Source organism: Aedes aegypti, chromosome 2 (genome assembly GCF_002204515.2).
Source record: "Aedes aegypti strain LVP_AGWG chromosome 2, AaegL5.0 Primary Assembly, whole genome shotgun sequence".
Taxonomy (NCBI): Eukaryota; Metazoa; Arthropoda; class Insecta; order Diptera; family Culicidae; genus Aedes; species Aedes aegypti.
In genome coordinates, this window is record NC_035108.1 from 111094412 (window position 1) to 111115250 (window position 20839).

Here is a 20839-nt window from a genome sequence, read left to right on the forward strand (position 1 = left end):
ATGTCAATGTAAACAATACAAATTACATGTTTGGTATTAATAAAATTGAACAATAACACAACTTTAATAGTTTTATACACATCATATTTTATTGTTAATTACAACCTCACTAATTCACATTAATCCAAAATATATTTTGATCTCATCTCATGAGGCCAGTCGCACGCATTGGCATCTGCATGAAGCGGCTGCTGATGTGACTCCAGAATTCGAATTGATGGCCTTGGGATGCACGATTTGCGGTTTTTGGTACACTAGAAAACAAGCTTGAAAGTAACAAATATAATTGATATAGAAATAATTCTGGATTTCTGCAATTACCTGTGAAATCCACGAGGCAAAACTTGAACACCATGCTGCTGCCACCATATTTTATGTAAACATTCCAAGAATAATTTGACGTTTAGGAACGTTAGTTTTCCGTATGATATTTCAGACGATAGTTGAATGATTTTTTATTAGGGGCATAGTAGAAAATAAAACCCGTCAATTATTGCATGTTATTCATTTGTGTTTTCTCAATTCAACTGTCAGCTTGTTGTCATACGAAAATAGAGCAAAAGTTGTTTCAGAATTGGATGATTTTTGTTCAACAGTCAGTGGCTGCATCATATTCCTTAATAGTCATTCAAAATAAGGAATATGAATATTTACAGCCATGTGTATTACAAATCATTCAATCTATGGCGGGAGATTTCGTTCCGTGCAGCTCGCAGTAGCTCGTGTTTTTGACGTTTAAAAACGTAAACATTAAGAAAAAAAAGCAAAATTCCAAAGCGATACGGATTGTTAAGTGCGCGAATTTTTTTTTCACGTGGAATTCCGGTAAATTAGTAAAAAGAGTAAAAAGAGCGTTCATTGAGAAAGCAGCTTGGAGTTGCTCGAAGTAGCTTTGACAGTTATTTGTTGACAAAAAATACGAGCTAGTACAACCAACCCCGAGCAAGTTCGATCAAAGTCATTGAACACAGCTATTTGTTGTTAGGGGGTGGTTTTGAATTTTGAATCTGCGGAGAAAAATATATGTTCCTACAAGAAAACCTGAATCGGGTTGGGGTAAAAAACGGTGATTCAGAACGGGTTGCGCCAGTTCCAACCTGGTACAAAAACGTTTGTTTGAGTAATTTGAGGTTAGTATCATTGGCGCTCCTGTTTGGGCGCCCTGACCGGGATCACGGTCAGTTTGAGCGCGCACCTGATTTGACGTTTCCAAATGTAAACAAGCATCCCAATGCAGGAATCGAAAATCTGTTGAAAAATCACCACGGTGATACCCATAGGGTTGAATAAACTGTGCCGCATCTCGAATTATTTTTCAAAATGTGGTGAGTATCCATGTTTTCAAAAATTTGTAAGAAACTCAGGAGTGCATATAAAAAAAAATTGAAAGACTTGCTTTGGATTTCATAAGCGCATCGTATGAAATATTATAATACCGCGTATGAATTTTGAATCTTATTCGTATGTTCTTCATAAGCGAGTTATGAAAATCTTACGCGTCGTATGAAATATTTTTTCAGCTAGCAAAATACTGTTTCATTCGAAAGTAGTTATGAATATCATAACTTCAGTTTCATCAGTGACGTGTAGCTTTTAATTAACAGTAATACATGGCCCATGCCGACACTTACAGTGACGAACCAAAAATAAATTAGATGCTTATTATAATAGTTACTATAGACAGTCAGTGGCGTTACCTAGTTGATAATCTTGTTGTGCGCAACGGTACAAGACCCCTCGTTATCGGCTACCGCTATCGGTTCAACCGATCCGACGATCGATTGACAAGTGCAGCACAAAACGTCATGGGGGATGATTGGGGAAAAATTGAGATAGCCTATTGTTAAAAACGAATAGCAGACATCTACACAAAGACTCTCTAAGCTAGATTGAATCTCATAAATTTATTATTCTAAAATTGTTTATTCTAAAGTTGCTAAAATAGAATTTGTTCCTAAAAATAAGTAAGTATTGCTTAATCTATTAAAATTAATTTGATTCTAATTGTAAAACTTAATCTATGAAGGGACATACACAACAACTACACATTTGTTACTAGTAGACGGACAGTTAACGTAGAAGACAACAAATGTAAGTAAAATAAATTAAAACATGCGACATATAACTAAATAAAACTAAATTACAGCTTAAAGCCTACTCAAGCAAAGAACGAGTTTGCTGTTAAGAGTCCGAAACGTGACCGTCTTCGTAACAAAATCTTTAAGATTTGTTTGAGATCGTTATCGGCGTGGATTACATAACCATGTCTAGTGGTGATCCCGTTGCCGATTCACGCGAGCAGCGTGATGCAGATCAGCAAAGTCAATGCATTATCTGCAATCAACCGAACCATGCCGATCGTAAAATGGTCCAGTGTGATGGATGCGATCACTGGTTCCACTTCAGATGCGTCGGTGTGAACGACAGCATCGAAGATCCGGAAAGAAGCTTCAAATGTGCGGCATGTACTGTTCCCGATCCTCCGGGTTCAACGGTATCGACATCAGCGAGTGTCCGTGAAGCCCGGATCCAGCTAGAAGTACAGCGACTGGCGGACGAAAAAAGGCTTCAGGAAAAGATGCACGCGGAAAGGGAAAAGCAGGAGCGAGATCTGCTAGAGATGACTTTGCGTCTCGAACGAGAGCGGAGGGACAAGGCGATGAAGGAAAAGTTCGCCCTGGAGAAAGATTATCTCCAGAGGACATACGCAGTTGGATGACGACGGGGACGCAGTTAGTGTTCGTAGCCGTTACCAACCAAGATCAGAAAGGGTTGTGGATTGGATTACCAGTAATCCGGCTGTGACCATGAGTGCCAACACTGGGACTATTCCCACTGGACTCACATCGCAACTGGAACCAATCACACACTCTATGCAGCAAACATCGGCATCAGCGATCACTAATGCGAATCGTGTTCACCCAGCTCCCGGTTTCATATCCAAAGTACCACCGACCGCGCCGAGTACGACTACGAGTGATTCGACTCCCCTGCCATGCTATTCGAACGCATCGATCACGCAGGCAGCAATGCAAAACCCAGTTGCGAGTGTGCAACAAAATTTCCCATCCACATCAATCGACACCAGCAATATGTTTGTGATATCACCAACTATTGTGTCTACGGCATCGCTCTCGTTGCCGCCACTGCCCACGTTACCCGCTAGCTCTGTACCCCCCTACAGGCACTCTTTCGTACCGGCGTCGTTCTCATCTCAACCACCACAACTGCAAGCAATTCCATCTGTGCCATCATCATCGTTGTATCGGATAGGTACATCACACACTGCTGTGGCGTCGTGTTTACCATCAGGAGGAATTCCATCAGTGTGGCAACAATCGACGTACGTTAGTATGCCACCACCAACCCACCATTCAACACCAACGACTGTGGCTTCGGAGAGACGTCCAGTAGGAGAGCAACATCTGTACAATACACAGCTAGTTCGTTCTCAGGGAGATCAGCACAACTCTGCATCAGTCCCGGTCAGTCGAATCAGTATGCATCCAGGTCTTGGTGAGAATGGTAGCTCTGTAGGTCAGTATGCACAACCTACAGCAGTGGTAAGTAATACCTATGGGTTACATGGCATGCAAAGTTCGTACCAAAATTATTTACCAAATTATTGGTTCCCGGGAGCAAACAATGCTCCATTGCAAATATTGCCACAGCAAGAAAATATAGCAAGCGTAGCTAGGCCAGCATTACATTTGGGGGGGAACACAAGTCAGTCAGGCTCTCAGGGTATACAAATAAATCAAAACCCAGTCCTTTCGTCTCAATTTGTTCCTGGGGGTCCCCAAAGGGCTTCACTGCACGGTGTGGGGTCAAATGTTCCGATGTTACAAGAGCCGAATATTAGTGGTTTTCCTTCGGCTCCACTGGATTACGCACCAAACACTCAGCAGCTCGCAGCTCGTCATGTGGTGTCAAGAGAGCTTCCAATTTTTGATGGGAATCCTGCAGAGTGGCCAATGTTCTGGAGTAGCTACACTACTTCAACGCAGATGTGTGGTTACACGGGAGCTGAGAATCTTCTTCGTCTGCAGCGCTGCTTGAAGGGCGAAGCGAGAAAAGCGGTGAATAGTTTCCTGTTGCACCCGGCAAACGTGGACGACATTATGTCAACCTTGCGCACGCTGTATGGGCGCCCGGAGGCTATCATAAACACCTTGCTAAACGATGTCAGAAGCACTCCAACGCCCAAACCGGAAAAATTGGAAACCCTGGTGAATTTTGGATTGGTGGTGCGCAACCTTTGTGCACATTTAGTGTCCGCAGGCCAAGAGATGCACTTGGCCAACCCGATTCTTCTTCAGGAGCTGGTGGATAAGCTGCCGGCCAATGTGAAACTGGGATGGGCTATGCACAAACAGTCAGTAGCAGTGGCAGATCTTCGAACGTTTGCTGAGTATATGAATGTGATCATCAACGCAGCGAGCAGTGTATCTAGCGGTATTACCGAGGTTACAAGAGCAGAGCGGCAGAAGGGTAAAGCCTTCGTGAACTCCGTCCGTTTGGAGAACAACAGTAAGAGCGATCAGCGAACGGAGAAAAGCAGCAGTAGCGGAAAAGAGTTCGTGGAATCGAAGGCATCTACAGCTCCCAAGGTGCGGCCGTGTGCAGTCTGCCAAGTTCATGGCCATAAGCCGAAGGATTGCTCTGTTTTCAAGACGAAATCTCTCGGTGAACGCTGGAAAGCAGTACAAGAAGCACATTTGTGTAAGCGCTGTTTATATCCTCACGGCAAGTGGCCGTGTAAGGCACCTGTTTGTGGTTCCGATGGTTGCCAGGAGAATCATCACAAGTTTCTCCACCCTGGTAATCCCCAAGCTGGAAACAACCAAGGAAATTCTGCACCAGCTTCGACTTCTGGTGTAGTTACTGTTCATCAGCATCTGCATCAGAGAATTCTGTTTCGGATCTTGCCAGTTTGCCTTCACGCTAACGGCAAATCAGTGAATACGTTCGCCTTTTTGGATGGAGGCTCTGACTCAACGCTGTTAGAAAGTTCTATCGCCAGGAAACTTGGGGTCACCGGAGCAGTCTCACCTCTCTGTATGCAGTGGACGAATGGTGTTAGACGGACAGAAGAAGATTCGAGGCGTGTACAGCTAGAGATTTCCGGGACCAGCGGTAAGCGTTTCACGATTTCTGGGGTGCATACCGTGTCCAGCTTGGATTTGCCGCACCAGACCATCAATTTCGGAGAGCTGCAAGGAAAATTTCCTTATCTGAAGGGGCTTCCTGTGGCAAGTTATGAAGACGCTGTCCCAGGAATATTGATTGGTTTGGACAATACTATGCTGAAAACCACCCTGAAACTGCGCGAGGGTAGCGGAGATCAACCAGTTGCGGCGAAAACACGTCTGGGCTGGATGCTATACGGAAGATCTGGAGAGTCAGACCCCACTCTGTTGCGACGTGTATTGCACCTGTGCAATACACCCTCAAATGAAGATCTGCACGACTTAGTTAAATCGTTTTTCACCATCGAAGGCGCTGGTGTTGGGTCGAACGAACTTGTCGAATCCACTAGTGAAAAGCGGGCTCGCGAAATAATGGAAGCTACCACAGTTCGCACGGAGTCCGGAAAATTTCAAACAGGTCTGTTATGGAGGTACGACCTGGTAAAGTTTCCGGATAGTAAGCCTATGGCGGAGAGGAGGCTTCAATGCCTCGAAAAGCGGCTTTCGAAAGATCCAGCCTTGTATGAGAAAGTGCGACAGCAAATTGCTGATTATCTCTCCAAAGGCTACGCCCACAAAGCGACGATGCAGGAGCTAATGGAGACCGACCCAAGCCAAACCTGGTATCTGCCACTGGGGGTCGTAACGAACCCGAAAAAACCGGAGAAAGTCCGAGTGGTGTGGGATGCAGCCGCCACTGTTAAAGGAGTTTCGCTCAATTCCGTTCTACTAAAAGGACCTGATCTGCTGCAGTCACTACCGATGGTACTTTGTCGCTTTCGGCAGAGAGAGGTGGCCATCAACGCTGACATCAAGGAGATGTTCCACCAAGTTCTCATTAGACCGGAAGATCGACAGGCTCAGCGATTTCTGTGGCGAAATAATCCATCGCTACCGGTGGAGGCGTTCGTGATGGACGTCGCCATATTTGGATCTACATGTTCACCAAGTTCTGCGCAGTTTGCGAAAAATCGAAACGCCCAAGAATTTGCCAGGGAGTTCCCGAAAGCCTCAACCGCAGTTCTGGAAAACCACTACGTCGACGACTACCTGGATAGCGTTGATACAGTCGACGAAGCGGTGGATCTTGCAACGGAAGTGAAGTCACTACACGAACGCGCTGGGTTTGAACTGCGGCACTGGTTGTCCAACAAAACTGATGTCTTGGAACGGATCGGCGAAGAATCCTCTGTCACAGCGAAAAACTTCGTGATGGGGAAGGACAGCGGCGCTGAACGTGTGCTGGGGATGATATGGTTGCCAAAGGAGGACGTTTTTACCTTCGCAATACAGTTTCGAGAAGATCTGAAGCGATTGCTCGACGGAAATGCGTTCCCCACAAAGAGAGAGCTCCTAAGCCTGGTCATGAGCATCTTTGATCCACTCGGGTTGGTGGCAAACTTCGTAGTTCACGGCAAAATCCTCGTACAAGAGGTGTGGAGGTCTGGTATCGGCTGGGATGACCGAATACCTGAGGAATTGTCCGCATCATGGCATCGATGGGTCCTAGCGCTGCACAGTTTAGCTCAAGTACAAATCGATCGGTGTTATTTCCCAGGTTACGACGCAGAGACGTTGAACAGTCTGGAATTGCATGTTTTCGTGGATGCCAGCTTGAATGCCTACGCTGCGGCGGCCTACTTCAGAGTTGTCCAGCGTGAAACGGTACGCTGCAGTATCGTTTCATCAAAAACAAAGGTAGCGCCTCTGAAACAGCTCTCCGTACCCAGGTTGGAGTTACAAGCCGCCGTCCTTGGAACTAGGTTGATGAAAACGGTTGTTTCAAGTCACACCCTTCCCATCGGAAGGAAATTTCTATGGAGCGATTCGAACACCGTGTTAGCCTGGCTCAGAGCTGATCAGCGAAGATTCCACCAATTTGTGGCTTTTAGGGTCGGAGAAATCCTTGAGTCCACCGACATTACCGACTGGAGGAAAGTTCCATCAAAATGGAACGTATCGGACGAGGCCACTAAATGGGGCAGTGGTCCGAATGCTTCGGAGAGTTCAAGATGGCTTCGTGGGCCGGAATTTCTCTACCTAGATGAATCTGAATGGCCTACGCAGGAAGAAGAATGCAGTACTAATGAAGAGGTGCGGGCCACAGTGGCCGTTCATCGTGTCAACGTCAGTGGAACTGTACAGTTTGAGCGATTTTCCAGATGGGAACGGCTTGTGCGAGCAGTCGGATATGTGTGGCGGTTCCAGAGTAACTGCCGAAAGAAGAAGGACCAGTTGCCGTATCCGGAAACAGTACATCTCACCAGCAAGGAGTTGCAGTTGGCAGAACAAACTGTGTTGAAGCTGGTTCAGTTTGAAGCATTTCCACAAGAGTATGCTACGTTGAAGTCGATGCAAGAAGAACCTTCACATCCGCCGAAACAAGTTGAGAAAACCAGCCCAATCTACAAGATGAATCCTTGCATAAAAGACGATGGACTGATTCGCAAAGATGGCCGAATTGGTGCAGCTGCTATCGTTTCGGAAGACGCAAAGTTTCCAGTGATACTTCCGAAGGAGCACTACGTCACCGGACTGATCATCAATGAATACCATCGGAGATTTGCGCACGCTAACAACGAGACGATTGTAAATGAGCTCAGACAACGGTTTCACATACCGAAGCTCAGAGTTGCTGTAAAGAAAGTAGCGGGAAACTGCGGCTACTGTAAGGTGCGTAGAGCGACTCCTCAACCACCTCGCATGGGCCCACTTCCTGAAGCGCGCTTGACTCCATACATCAGGGCATTCACGTTCACCGGTCTAGACTACTTTGGACCCGTTAATGTGCGGATTGGGCGCAAAAATGTGAAACGCTGGGCGGCATTATTCACGTGCCTCACTACTAGGGCGGTGCACCTAGAGGTGGCCTTTACTCTGAGTACGGAGTCGTGTAAACTAGCTGTGCGACGATTCATCGCCCGCCGTGGTGCGCCTCTGGAGATATACTCCGATCAAGGACTTAACTTCCAAGGGGCGCGGAAGGAGTTACAGGAAGCCGTCCGGAAGATGAACCAGGAGCTGGCATCAACCTTCACAAACGCAGCGACAGAGTGGAAGCTGAATCCGCCGTATGCCCCCCATATGGGCGATATATGGGAAAGACTAGTGCGGTCTGTCAAAAATGCTTTGGCCGCCATGGAGACCTACAGAAACCCAGACGAAGAGACCTTCTTAACCGCATTAGCAGAAGCTGAATCCATCGTGAATACACGTCCACTCACCTACCTACCACTGGACTCAGCTGAGAGCGAAGCACTCACGCCTAACCATTTTTTGCTACTTAGCTCAAATGGTGTGTGCCAGCCAGCAGTAAGTCCTGTAGATGCCAAGTCGGCACTTCTTGCCAACTGGGGTCACGTGCAAGTGATGTTGGACCGTTTCTGGACCAGATGGGTTAAAGAATACCTACCGGTCATCACTCGGCAGGCTAAGTGGTTCGGAGAAACGAAACCAGTACGAGTTGGAGATTTGGTTATTGTGGTGGACGAGGCAAGACGAAATAGTTGGGAGCGTGGCGTTATCCTGAAAGTGCATCCTGGAAAGGATGGCCGTATACGCAGCGCAGATGTTAGGACCAAAGGAGGTGTGCTTCTTCGGCCGGTAACCAAACTGGCGGTCTTGGACGTGCTCGATCAACCTGGTATGGCTGAAGGCAGAGCTTCAAGCAATACGGGGCGGGGTATGTGCGCAACGGTACAAGACCCCTCGTTATCGGCTACCGCTATCGGTTCAACCGATCCGACGATCGATTGACAAGTGCAGCACAAAACGTCATGGGGGATGATTGGGGAAAAATTGAGATAGCCTATTGTTAAAAACGAATAGCAGACATCTACACAAAGACTCTCTAAGCTAGATTGAATCTCATAAATTTATTATTCTAAAATTGTTTATTCTAAAGTTGCTAAAATAGAATTTGTTCCTAAAAATAAGTAAGTATTGCTTAATCTATTAAAATTAATTTGATTCTAATTGTAAAACTTAATCTATGAAGGGACATACACAACAACTACACATTTGTTACTAGTAGACGGACAGTTAACGTAGAAGACAACAAATGTAAGTAAAATAAATTAAAACATGCGACATATAACTAAATAAAACTAAATTACAGCTTAAAGCCTACTCAAGCAAAGAACGAGTTTGCTGTTAAGAGTCCGAAACGTGACCGTCTTCGTAACACTTGTTGTTTTTCCATACAAAATGCCCATGTTCGGGGCTCAGTATCTGAGCTTCTGGTAGTCCGAGTGGGATGGAATTTGAAGAACGAATCAGGAATCGTGTTTGCAGTAAATTCATTACATTGCAGTCATTGTTTAGAGTTTTAGTGGGTTGTTCGAAAGCAGAAATAAGTAATTGAGAGATAGTTATATGTAGTTTGCACTGACTGTATGTTCTCAAGCGAGGTTCACATAGGGCAAGTGAAATGAGCATCCCGAATCGATCAGAATTGAACCTTTCTAGTGCACAAATGAGCAAACAAAGACCTTGTTTCAAAAACTTAGTTTTTTTTTCAAAATCATGAATTTCATGCACTGATTTTTTTGTAAATAAGCAGATTTCTTATTATTTTGATTATAGTATTCATTATTATGCACTGAAAACAGTGTTGTGGTAACAAATTACCATGTTGATGGTTTAAATTAAATGCACAGCACCACTTTATTTGTGCAGACTACCCAATGCATTCTTTTCGAACACATTGTGTCGTTATTTTTACCATGCCGGCAACGCAAGAAGATAACAGTCAAAATTACCATGGTACATAGTTAAATTGATAACAAATAGAAGTAATTTTTTCAACCATCCCTTGCATTAAAAAATACTACAATCGTGTAGTGAATTTCAATATAAGAGCAAAAACACATTTCTAAGTAATTTTTTCAACCATCAATTGCATTTAAAATAATAAAACTCGTGTGGGTTCAAATGGAGCTAACTTAATTGAAAATGATCAAATTCGATGCCAATTTTCATATTTGCAATTTAGCGTAGTTACGGAATGAAATACGATAACGATTAACGGAATCGATGTAAAAGTATGACGTTGGAGTTTCGGTGGTGCGTCGATCAAAAAAATGGTCCAGATTCTGGAGATCCGTAGACCATTGATAAGGCGGTTTGTCAACCATGGTAACCGGAACTGATGCTTGGCTGACCTTTTTGTGCAAGGACTGACTGTGGTATATTCAGGAACCGCTGATACTGAATAAGGTCCGCCTTGAAGAGCATTACTTCCGGGTCGTTGATTTTGATTACCATCTACTAAGATAGGCAACAGTTAATCGGGGTGAACGTATGGTACACGCCAACAAGAAGCTTACCTTGTTCTCCCGGTGGATGATTCACTGAAGCTGTCAAAGCATAAATCCCGATCAGAAGAACCATTCAGAACTTGCAATTTATACTTGAAAATAACGAAAACTAAATGCATCGAATAGCCACTCCTAAGTTCAACTAAAGACTGAATTTTTATCGCGGGCTGAAAAAGAAGGGGGTCTAATGTTTCAATCAACATATAATCAATGAATATTTATCATACTGGACCCTTATTAAACCTCGTAAATGAATCAATGCACAAAATGGCAACCTTCGATGGAAGTGAGTTATGGACATAAATGCACAGTAGTAAAGATTACACATTATCTGTTTTTATTTTTACCATGAGCATGGTAAAATCGACACAATTTGCTGTTGCTTGTTACTGAACATGTGGTCAAGTCAACTTCAAGAAGAATAACTCTTGACTACAAAAACATAATTGAAAGTACAGTGCTATAACTTTGTTAACGTAGTAATTTGAACAACATTGTTTTTATTAATAAGATTATTTTCTTCAATTTAAAATAGATGCGGTAACAACAATGTCGTGATTGAAGTTACCATACCATACAGTATGTATACCAATACCAATTAGTGAAAGACGTGCTTTTCTCACCTCCGAATATTTGAAGCTTTTCCATCTGTTTTGTGGATCGATAGTGGCAAACCCGTAAGGAAACCGAAGAAGTATCACTCACTAAGCAAAACGTGACTGAAGATCAAGCAAATTCTACTAAAACTTAAGTGCAAAAGTGTTTCAAAATTGTGTACCATTCCGGGGAAACTGCTCTGGAAACAACGAAAAGTACCGATAACTGAGTTGTAGTTGTGGTTGCGCTGGAACGTTATAGACGGTTACATTCACAACGAAGTGTCTGCAGTCACAGCTGACTAGTACTATTATCGCTCGATTTGTTTTGCTCTGTGCATTTGCACGCTTTTTCGAGCGGTGCTGTTGTGTTGGATAGAGGAGCATATCTGGGTGCGTCCGGTGGTTTCAAAAACCGGAACACTTTAATCGAGGTGCATGATCTGGTTCAACACCGGCTTTAGCGAACAGTACTCCAACAGTGAAACAGTAGTAGCAGATTTTGGGAACGTTGGCTTTTCTGCCTGACACAACAATACAGTGTGTGTGCCCCTATACCGTCTCTTCGTTACTGCTTCTATTACTCTTTAGTAGGAAAATTCAAATTCCAGGTGGATCTTTCCTTAGGGTGGGCACAAATTTTGAAACATGGATGTATGCAAGGCTTGCGGTAGCAATTTGGGCGATCGGAAAGGAGCGTAATGTGCAGTGGGTTGTGCGGAAGCGTTTTCCATCCAGGGTGCGTTGGCTTGAACGCCATGAACTTCAAGGCATGGACTGCAAACGTCGGCTTACTCTGGTTTTGCGAAAACTGCCGGATAAATTTCAATCCCAACGTGATGGATCGTGAAGCCGTTATTATGAAGTTGATGCGTGATCTCCTACTGCGGGTCGACTCGATGGATCTGAGGATAGGACAATTTGGAGAAAACCTCAAGACGCTTAATAGTGTGCTAACTTTGACGTCATCAATGCAAAGAGAGTCGGATGTTTCGCGACTACAACGTCACAAACAATCGGGTCCACCAGTACATGGCCACAATGATTTCTACCATAGTATCGATCGGCTCAATCTGGATTCTACGCTGCGCTCTAATGCTACCAACAACTCGATCATATTTTCTGAAGAACACGATGTTGCATTGGACGATTCTCATCCGCATAACCGTACTGAAATGAGAGGTGCTTTGCCTCGAACCTATGCAGCCGCCGTCGCAGTGCCCGTTACCACCAGCATTGCCGAATATCTAAACTCCTCAATGATTGTTCCCGCTGCCAAATCCACAACCGTCGACACCTCCACTACCAGCTCCACCAACGCTATTCTTCTCACCACCACCGCCGTCTCCAACCCCGCCACCACATCTGCCGCTGCTGCTGCTACTGCTACTGCCATCACTACCAGTAGGGCAGCTACAGCCACCCTTACCACCGCCTCCAATATGCAGACTGCGTCTTCCTCCATTGCTGCCGGCACTAGTCGTTCGCTGGATCCTGCCAACAACTGTGTTGTTCAAGAAAACTGCCGTTTGAAAGTGGTCAATAGAAATCGTCTAGTAACCAATCGTGAATCATCCGATGAACAATTGAAATCGTTTTACGTCACCCCATTCACCGTTGAGCAAACTGAAGAGGACATTATTGAATACCTTCGGGAAACCGTTACAATCAACGACTCAACAGTGAAGTGTGTGAAGCTAGTACCTCGAAATAAGAACATTAACGAGTTGTCTTTTGTATCTTTCAAAATAAGTGTTTCTGAAGATCTAGCTTCCGTAATTGGTGATCGTTTTTATTGGCCTGATGGCGTTGAAATCCGTGAATTTCAGCCAAAAAACGGGGTACGACTCAATCAAGTAGCTTCGATATAATGCAAGTATGTGACACTAATGCCAATGCAGCTTCAAACAGTGATTCATTACCAATAATCGTTCCCTCACACAATACACATTCTCATGAAATGATTTACGAAAAAGGAATAAACTTGCAGTATATTGATGACACTCAAACCAAAATCTTACTGGCGAAGTTCTCTCGTAATTTTTTGAAAATTGGTTTGCATAATGCTCGAAGTCTTCCTAACAATATTGATAATTACCGAACATTTCTTGGAAAATCAGAACTAAACATTTTAGCCATTGTTGAATCATGGTTAAAACCATCAATTACCAACAAATCCGTTGAATTAGATGGTTTCAAGATAGTTAGATCTGACCGCAGCAATAAAAACAAAAAACGTGGTGGAGGAGTTGCATTTTACGTTAAATCAAATTTAAAATTTTCTGTCATTTGTAAGTCTGAGAAAGACTGTGAAGTGGAGTATTTATTTATTAAACTTCGTTCAGCTAACCTAATATGTGGTGTTGTGTATAAGCCACCAGATGTTAGTATTTCAAAATTAGATACTCTTTTTAGCAAAATTTCGGATATCTCCTCTACGGAAGCTAATATTTTGGTAATGGGAGATTTTAATGTCAATATGCTCAACTATCATTCGTCAAAAACTCGCAATCTATTTGACCACCTAAATAACTTGTCATTTAAGTTGATCGATACTTGGCCTACCTGTCACAAACCAGGATGTCAACCGTCTGTTCTAGACGTAATAATTGGCAATTGCACTGATAAAATTTGTAATGCTTTCCAATCGTCTGTTGGAGGCATAAGTGACCATGATTTTATCTGTGTAGACTACAGGTTCAAGCATTCAAAACCAAAGGCCGAAGAGTACTGGGCCAGAGATTACCATAAAATAAACACGGATTCTTTTCTATCTGATTTGCGTGATTGTCGTTTTGATAGATTATACTACTACCCTACTGTTAATGAGAAACTAAAATGCTTCAATGAAATGCTTTTTTCCACACTCGATAGACACGCTCCTCTGAAGAAAAAAGTTGCAAAAGATCCAAACTGTCCATGGATAAACAGTTATGTAAATCGAATTTTCAAAAATCGTTCCGAAGCTTACGAGTGTTGGAAAGGAGACAAAAATAATGTTCAAAAATGGAATAATTTCAAATGTTTGAGAAATATGACCAATCGTGAAATTAAACGAGTTAAACGTGAATACTTTACAACTCAACTTAGTGCAGATCTACCAACAAAAAAGTTATGGAGTAACATAAAACGTTTAGGTCTCAAACAAACTAATACAAAAATGGGCGGTGGCGATGTAAACGCAACAACGTTAAACAATTACTTTGTTTCACATTACATACCTATCACATTTGTAGAAAATTCAGTCGAATTTGTTGAATCACATTCTGAGTTTTCATTCCGTGGGGTAACTAATGATGAGGTACTCCAAGAATTTGTTTCTGCATCGTGTGATTCCGTTGGAGATGATCTTATTTCCTTGAATGTTTTAAAAATATCTTTACCTGCAACTTTGCCTTATATCACACATCTAATCAATTTCTGTATAACTTGTTCTGAGTTTCCTGCCGATTGGAAAGTTGCAAAAATAATACCAATAGGAAAGGTTGATAATCCTACCACTGAAAAAGAATTTCGCCCGATCAGCATTCTATGTGCCTTGTCCAAAATTTTTGAATCGATACTTTCAAAGCAGTTGAATGAATTTCTGGCAAGAAAGAAATTATTGAGTCCTTTTCAATCAGGATATCGTAAATCTTGTAGCACGATAACTGCATTGATTAAGGTTGAAAACGATATAAGAGAAGCGTTAGACAAAAAGATGGTTACGATTATGGCATTACTCGATTTTAGCAAAGCTTTTGATACAATTAGCCACAGTTTACTTTGCAACAAACTTATACATATTTTCAAATTTGATATTCTATCGGCTAAGCTGATAAACTCTTATCTGTCGTGTCGTTCACAATACGTTGATTTTAATCACACCAGATCAGAGAAAATTTCTGTTCCCTGTGGAGTACCCCAAGGGTCAATCCTAGGTCCGCTTATTTTCTCGATGTATATTAACGACCTACCAATGGAGTTGTCTTTTTGCAAATTTCACTTGTATGCTGATGATTGTCAACTGTATATATCAGATACAATAAACAGTCTAGAAAATAGTATAGAGAAAATTAACTCAGATATTTTCATTTTCATTTTCATTTTGCAGCGTTTGGTGGGGCAATGAGAGCGCAAGTCAGTCCAAAGCCGGGGGCAGGGATAGGTAATGGCCGTAATAGTCTATGCGGACCACTTGAACACCATCGGAAATGATAGGAAGGGTTGGGGTAGGGTATAGGAAATTAGAGAAGACTTGACACAGTAATGCGATTAATGCTGCAAAATGTAAATGTGCTGAGAGCAATTTAATTTGAGTTTTGAAGTTTGGTTTGATTTATTAAAACTTCAAACAATTGTACAAGTAAGAAAGAATGAGCTGATCGCTTTATAGAAATTTAATAAACAACAAAGTAATAACAATATGAGAGTGATGCTAAGAACTGCTGATGGCACGATGCGACGCTTTAGGAGCTTTTGATAATGATTGAACATTACTATAAAGAACGCAATTCAACCGATGGTGACAACTTTACAAACTTTATCTGTTTTTATTATGTACAGATATAAAATTATAATTCAGTTCACTGATTGGCGGTGCTGATTTATATAAAATTATTTGATATTATTAAAATGAAATGTGTTACTTACTCATGTGGTTCATACTTCCCTGACCAGAATTATTCTGTTTTGAGCATCCTTTTCGAAGCTATTCTATCCAGTTATCCATTGACTGCTTACAAATCTGAAATTATTCTTATTGTGCATGCTCATGCATTATATTAGTAATGATCATAATCATGCAACAGATAAGAAGGTGAGAAAGAAAGAATATAGGAACAGTGATTAGTAATGAGTAATTATGTAGTTTTGTTAGAATAATAAACAATTAAACAGCACTAATGAATAGCTTAAAAAATTACATTACAGCATAGCTGAGCCTTTCGGATCATAAGACCGATGTATAAAAATAATTTGTTTCGAAATTGTCCGCGTGGTCTTCTAGTGCCCCTATTAGATCAGAATCAGTCATAGACATACATACCGAATGCTCGCCATGACCCTATGACCAACATTTGTATATGTATAGCCTTAGCTGATGTGGCTTTTCCAATAGGTAGTTCTTTCACTCATTGATTGTCTTCAAAACCTTGTCAAGTATAGAAAATTGATTTCATTTCATTTATGACTACATTGTACTTATTGAGTATTAGGAATTATTTTATGTTTTTATCACTATTGATATTATCAAGGCCAGAATTCCCAGTGAGTGAAGAATTTTATAGTACTAGAACACCATAGAAGATCGCTAAACATTACCTAATCATGGAACGGCTTTTTGCTCTATTATTTTAAGTAGATGCTATTGATCTCCCTTTGCTCCTATCCGCAACCCGGTGCACGCGCCCTGTTGGATTTCGAAAACCTCGTAGAAGATTACAAACCGTCAATGGCATTCCCAATTACTACCCCACATTGCACATTCAAGGGTCTGACTGTGCTCCAAACCCACCCTCAGTTTGTAATCTTCTCGCCAGTTTGAAATTATATTTTCCCGAAGTGAAAGTAATTTTGATCAGTGATGGCGTAGTGCAGCCCAACTGCATAGTACAGTAGTTTAACCAGAATCTTTAGGTCAGAAGATTTTAAATCTAAATTTTGTTATAAAGAGGTTGCCATTGCTTTGAAATTCACCCAACATCTAATCAAAACTACTAACAACAGCGATCAATCATCAAAATTCATCGCTCCCTGGAAAATATAATTCCAAGCCCAGGGCATTTGGAAGTTGTTAATATTGCTAGAATATATCCGTGTGAAAAATGTTGATTTTTGACATGAAAAATCAATTTTTTCACTAGTGAGCGGAAATAGGGGCATGAGCGGATACTGGTGCACTGATGGTAATTATCTATTGAACCTCGTAACTGAATCAATGCATAAAATGGCAACCTTCGATGGAAGTGAGTTATGGACATATGTAAATGCACAGTAGTAAAGATTACACATTCTCTGTTTTTATTTTTACCATGAGCATGGTAAAATCAACACAATTTGCTATTGCTTGTTACTGAACATGTGGTCAAGTCAACTTCAAGAAGAATAACTCTTGACTATAAAAACATAGTTGAAAGTACAGTGCTATAACTTTGTTAACGTAGTAATTTGAACAACACTGTTATTATTAATAAGATTATTTCATTCAATTTAAAATAGATGCGGTAACAACAATGTCGTGATTGAAGTTACTACAACTGTAAAAATATGGAGAGAAATAAATCGTTTTACACTTGGCCAATAGCGACCAGCTTCTGTGAAAGTAAGTATTTCAAATGATTGTCAGCTGGTATAAAGTCGGATAGGGTTTGACTACTAGAAAAGTTGGTTGGTCGAAAAAGCTGAAATTTAGAGTGACATAATTTGTGTACCAACCCTAGGTGTATAATAAGCTTACCTTTCGGAGTTGAACTCCCGGCAATTTCCAACGGATCCAGAACCTTCACCATGTACTGCTTGTTGTCTGCCATCGGTGGCAGAACATCGCCACCCATAGCGTCTTCCTCTGTCATCGTCGAATTGCGTGCAATCTTCGACAACGTTTCTTCCAGCTCTTCGTCATCAGCTGCCTCCCCAGTGGTGATGTCATTCGATTCAGCCTTGGGCGTAGCGGTTATAAAGTTGTATATCTTAGGCGTAGAATCGACACTTTCACGCTTTCGCTTCTCAGCCTTCACCGGTGTACTGTCGCTGGTGCTGTTTCCTGCTGAGGCACCCCTGTGGCTAAATGCGGCCAACATCCGTCTGGGATTTGGAGCTTCCATGCTTTGATCATCTACCGAATCTTCATCCCCACCGTCTTTCGACATGACAGAAATGTTCAACAAACGAGACGTGGCGCTAACATCCAAATTTTGCATTTTGAACGTCGACGGAATGGTGCCGTACGTTTTCATCAGGGACTTCTTAAGTGCCAACAGAAGAATCTTTTCGTTATTGACCAGAATCTGTCGCTTGTCCGGTGTGAGATTAACATCCACATCCGAGCGCGCCATTTTCAGATTCAGGTAAACGAATGGACATTGGTTCACGTTGTACTTGTGGTAGGTTTCGTTCACCATCTTGATGATGGCCTTTGGTTCACAAGGTCTGGAATTCACGAAGAAAAACTGCCGGTCCTTGGAGGATCGACCCGAGCCATGGGCGCAACTTGAAATGTACCCTTCGATGGTATATCTGGACAGATTCAGCTTATCGACTTCTTCCTGAGTCAGAGATAGGGTGTCATCGAAGTCACTCTCGTTCAGATCTAAGATCTTGCCACTGCTGCTTATGGCCGGCTTCAATTGAACCAGTTCCGTTGATTGCTTGGATCCAAATACCGTCGTTATATTGTCCAAAACCGAATTTGATCCCTGCGTGCTCATGATCACACTTTTAACACCCTTCTTGTTCTGGTTGCTGCAGATTATCCGTACTCCAACCGACACTAGACAGTAAGCCTGCAGGATCTGGCACATCTTGATGAACTCTCGTTTGATGTTCTTATGGAACTCCTTCTTCCGAACCGGAAGTGTCGCAAACAAGTTCGACAAGGAAACCGTCGTTCCAACGGCTCTCGCACAAGGACTCCTCTTAACTATCGCTCCCCGATGGTCCAATTCCAGCTTGGTCCCGTGGGGTGCCGTTTCATGCCTCGTTACTACAACCATATCAGACAACGCACACAACGAGCTGAGGGCTTCTCCACGAAACCCGAACGTTTCGATACACGCCAAATCCGCAAATTCCTTCAGCTTCGAAGTGTGATACTTGGCGGTCAGTCCCTCGAAATTCTTCTCTTCGACACCACTTCCATTATCCGACACCTCCACCAGATCGGCACCTTGTTCCTTGAGCTTCACCTCCACAACCGTGGCGCCGGCATCGATGGCATTCTCCACCAGCTCCTTCACGGCCGTGGCCAAATTCAGGACAACCTGACCGGAGCAGATCCTGTGCACGGTATCCCGGTCGATTGCACTGATTTTCTTGGAGTCTTCGCTGGTCGGGGTCGGGTCTATCACGTCTTCGATTTCGATCATTTTGCGGACTCAATAATTACTGAACGATTGATAACTAATCATGACAATTTACTTAAATTATTAACATTTTTTTTTGATTTTAACTTTAGTAGGGATGATTTGTTTACTTTCATTCACGACACAGAACGCGCGCGCACTGGACTGGCTGCGTACTTGTATTTGAAATGCTTGCGCGGTCCCGTGTGCGGAGTTGGACGACCCTTCAGAAATATATTGTTTAAGAACTGTTGATTTTTGACGTAGGACTACGAAGAGCACAGTCGAATTTTGTTCGGCGCTTGTTAAGCCTGATTTGCTGCTGAACAGAAATCGCTAACTGACGAAATTTATTCAGCTAAGATTTGTAGCTGCAAAACGTTTGCGTTACAGCTGTATAGAGCGCTGCATATGACGAGCCTAACCTCACTTATTTGACAGCTGCTGGTCCTGTTGTTTACGTTTCGGACTTAGTCGTTTTTTCCATCATTTTTTCATTTTCGCATTTCTATCACCAGCATGCTGATGGTGACGATTTTCTACGGTAGGAAGATAGAATAATACGATCCGTGGGTATCTGCAGCGGATTTGACCTCTCCTCGCAGCTAACTTTCACGAAATTAAGAATGAATCGAAAAAAGTACTAAGTCCAAACTGTAAACAACAGTACCAGTACCTGTCAAAATTGATGCGTGACGTCACAGTGCAGTAGAGTATTAACGCTAATCGTTCTTTTTGTGACAACTTTCATATTTTGCTGCGTTCGCTGCTTCAATTCAACTGTTATACAGCAAATAATCTTGGCTTATAGCGCTAAAATTGTTAGTTGGGTACGCGTCATAATTGATGATCCTTTTCCATCGGAGTCCTTGTCGGACCTTGGATTGCTCCCGTTCAGCCCGAAACGATTCAGGACCTATTGGATGCTCGATTTCTGTGAGAGCCGTAGGAACCCTTAACTGCGGTTGTAGTCGAACCTATCCCGAGAAAACGTTCCAACTCACCGCAGTCGGTCATTTGAAACACGGATGCCAGCTTGTTCTTGATTAACCTGTTGGTGCTCATGTTTCTTCCGGCAATCAGCAGATCGTCACCGTACAAAAGTATGTACACCTTACCACCGGCATGGTACCACACGTACAAGCAGTAGTGTCTCTTTGATCGTACAAAGCCCAGTTTCTCGATTTGGTTGATATACTTCTAGTTCCAACATCGTGGCGACTGCTTCAGGGCGTACGGGGACTTTAGCAGTTTACACGCCATTCTCGATGCTGCATTTACACCGAAGGGGACGCAGATGTAGATATGCGCCCACCGCTAGAATGATTCTGATCATCGTAGTCCAGTTCCGGTCCCTGCTCGAAATCCTTGGCGACGATTCGAGCCTTGTATCGCACCGCATGACCGTACTCGTCGTCCTAGATACGAAAAACCCATTTGGTTTTTCAACGGCATCACGTTGACGTAGCATGGCATCAGCTGGCACACCTGGACCTGATTTTTCTCCATTGACTGCAGTTCCCGGTAAGAGTCAGAAACATCTACTGCAGAGAAAAATAAGGCAGGGGTTATTCGGAAACCAATGAAAAAGTCAAGCAACCTACCTGATAACCGTTTCATCTGCTGGTCCAGCTTTAATCACCAGCTCGTCTGCTGGTTCTGCTTCCCCCTCTTACTCGTACGAAGACAGCACAACT

General features: G+C 42.8%; 1 protein-coding gene across 2 annotated transcripts in view; it reads right to left on the reverse strand.

Annotated features, from left to right (window-relative positions):
• Positions 1 to 19290, reverse strand: part of LOC5578399 (mismatch repair endonuclease PMS2) — a 34064-nt gene extending 14774 nt beyond the window's left edge. For both annotated transcript variants that reach the window (XM_021841942.1, XM_021841943.1), the window contains exon 1: positions 17540 to 19290. In XM_021841942.1, coding sequence (XP_021697634.1) covers positions 17540 to 19166 — 1627 coding nt within the window. In that variant the 5' untranslated portion in view covers positions 19167 to 19290. The remainder of the gene's footprint in view (positions 1 to 17539) is intronic.
• Between the last annotated feature and the right edge of the window lie 1549 nt (positions 19291 to 20839).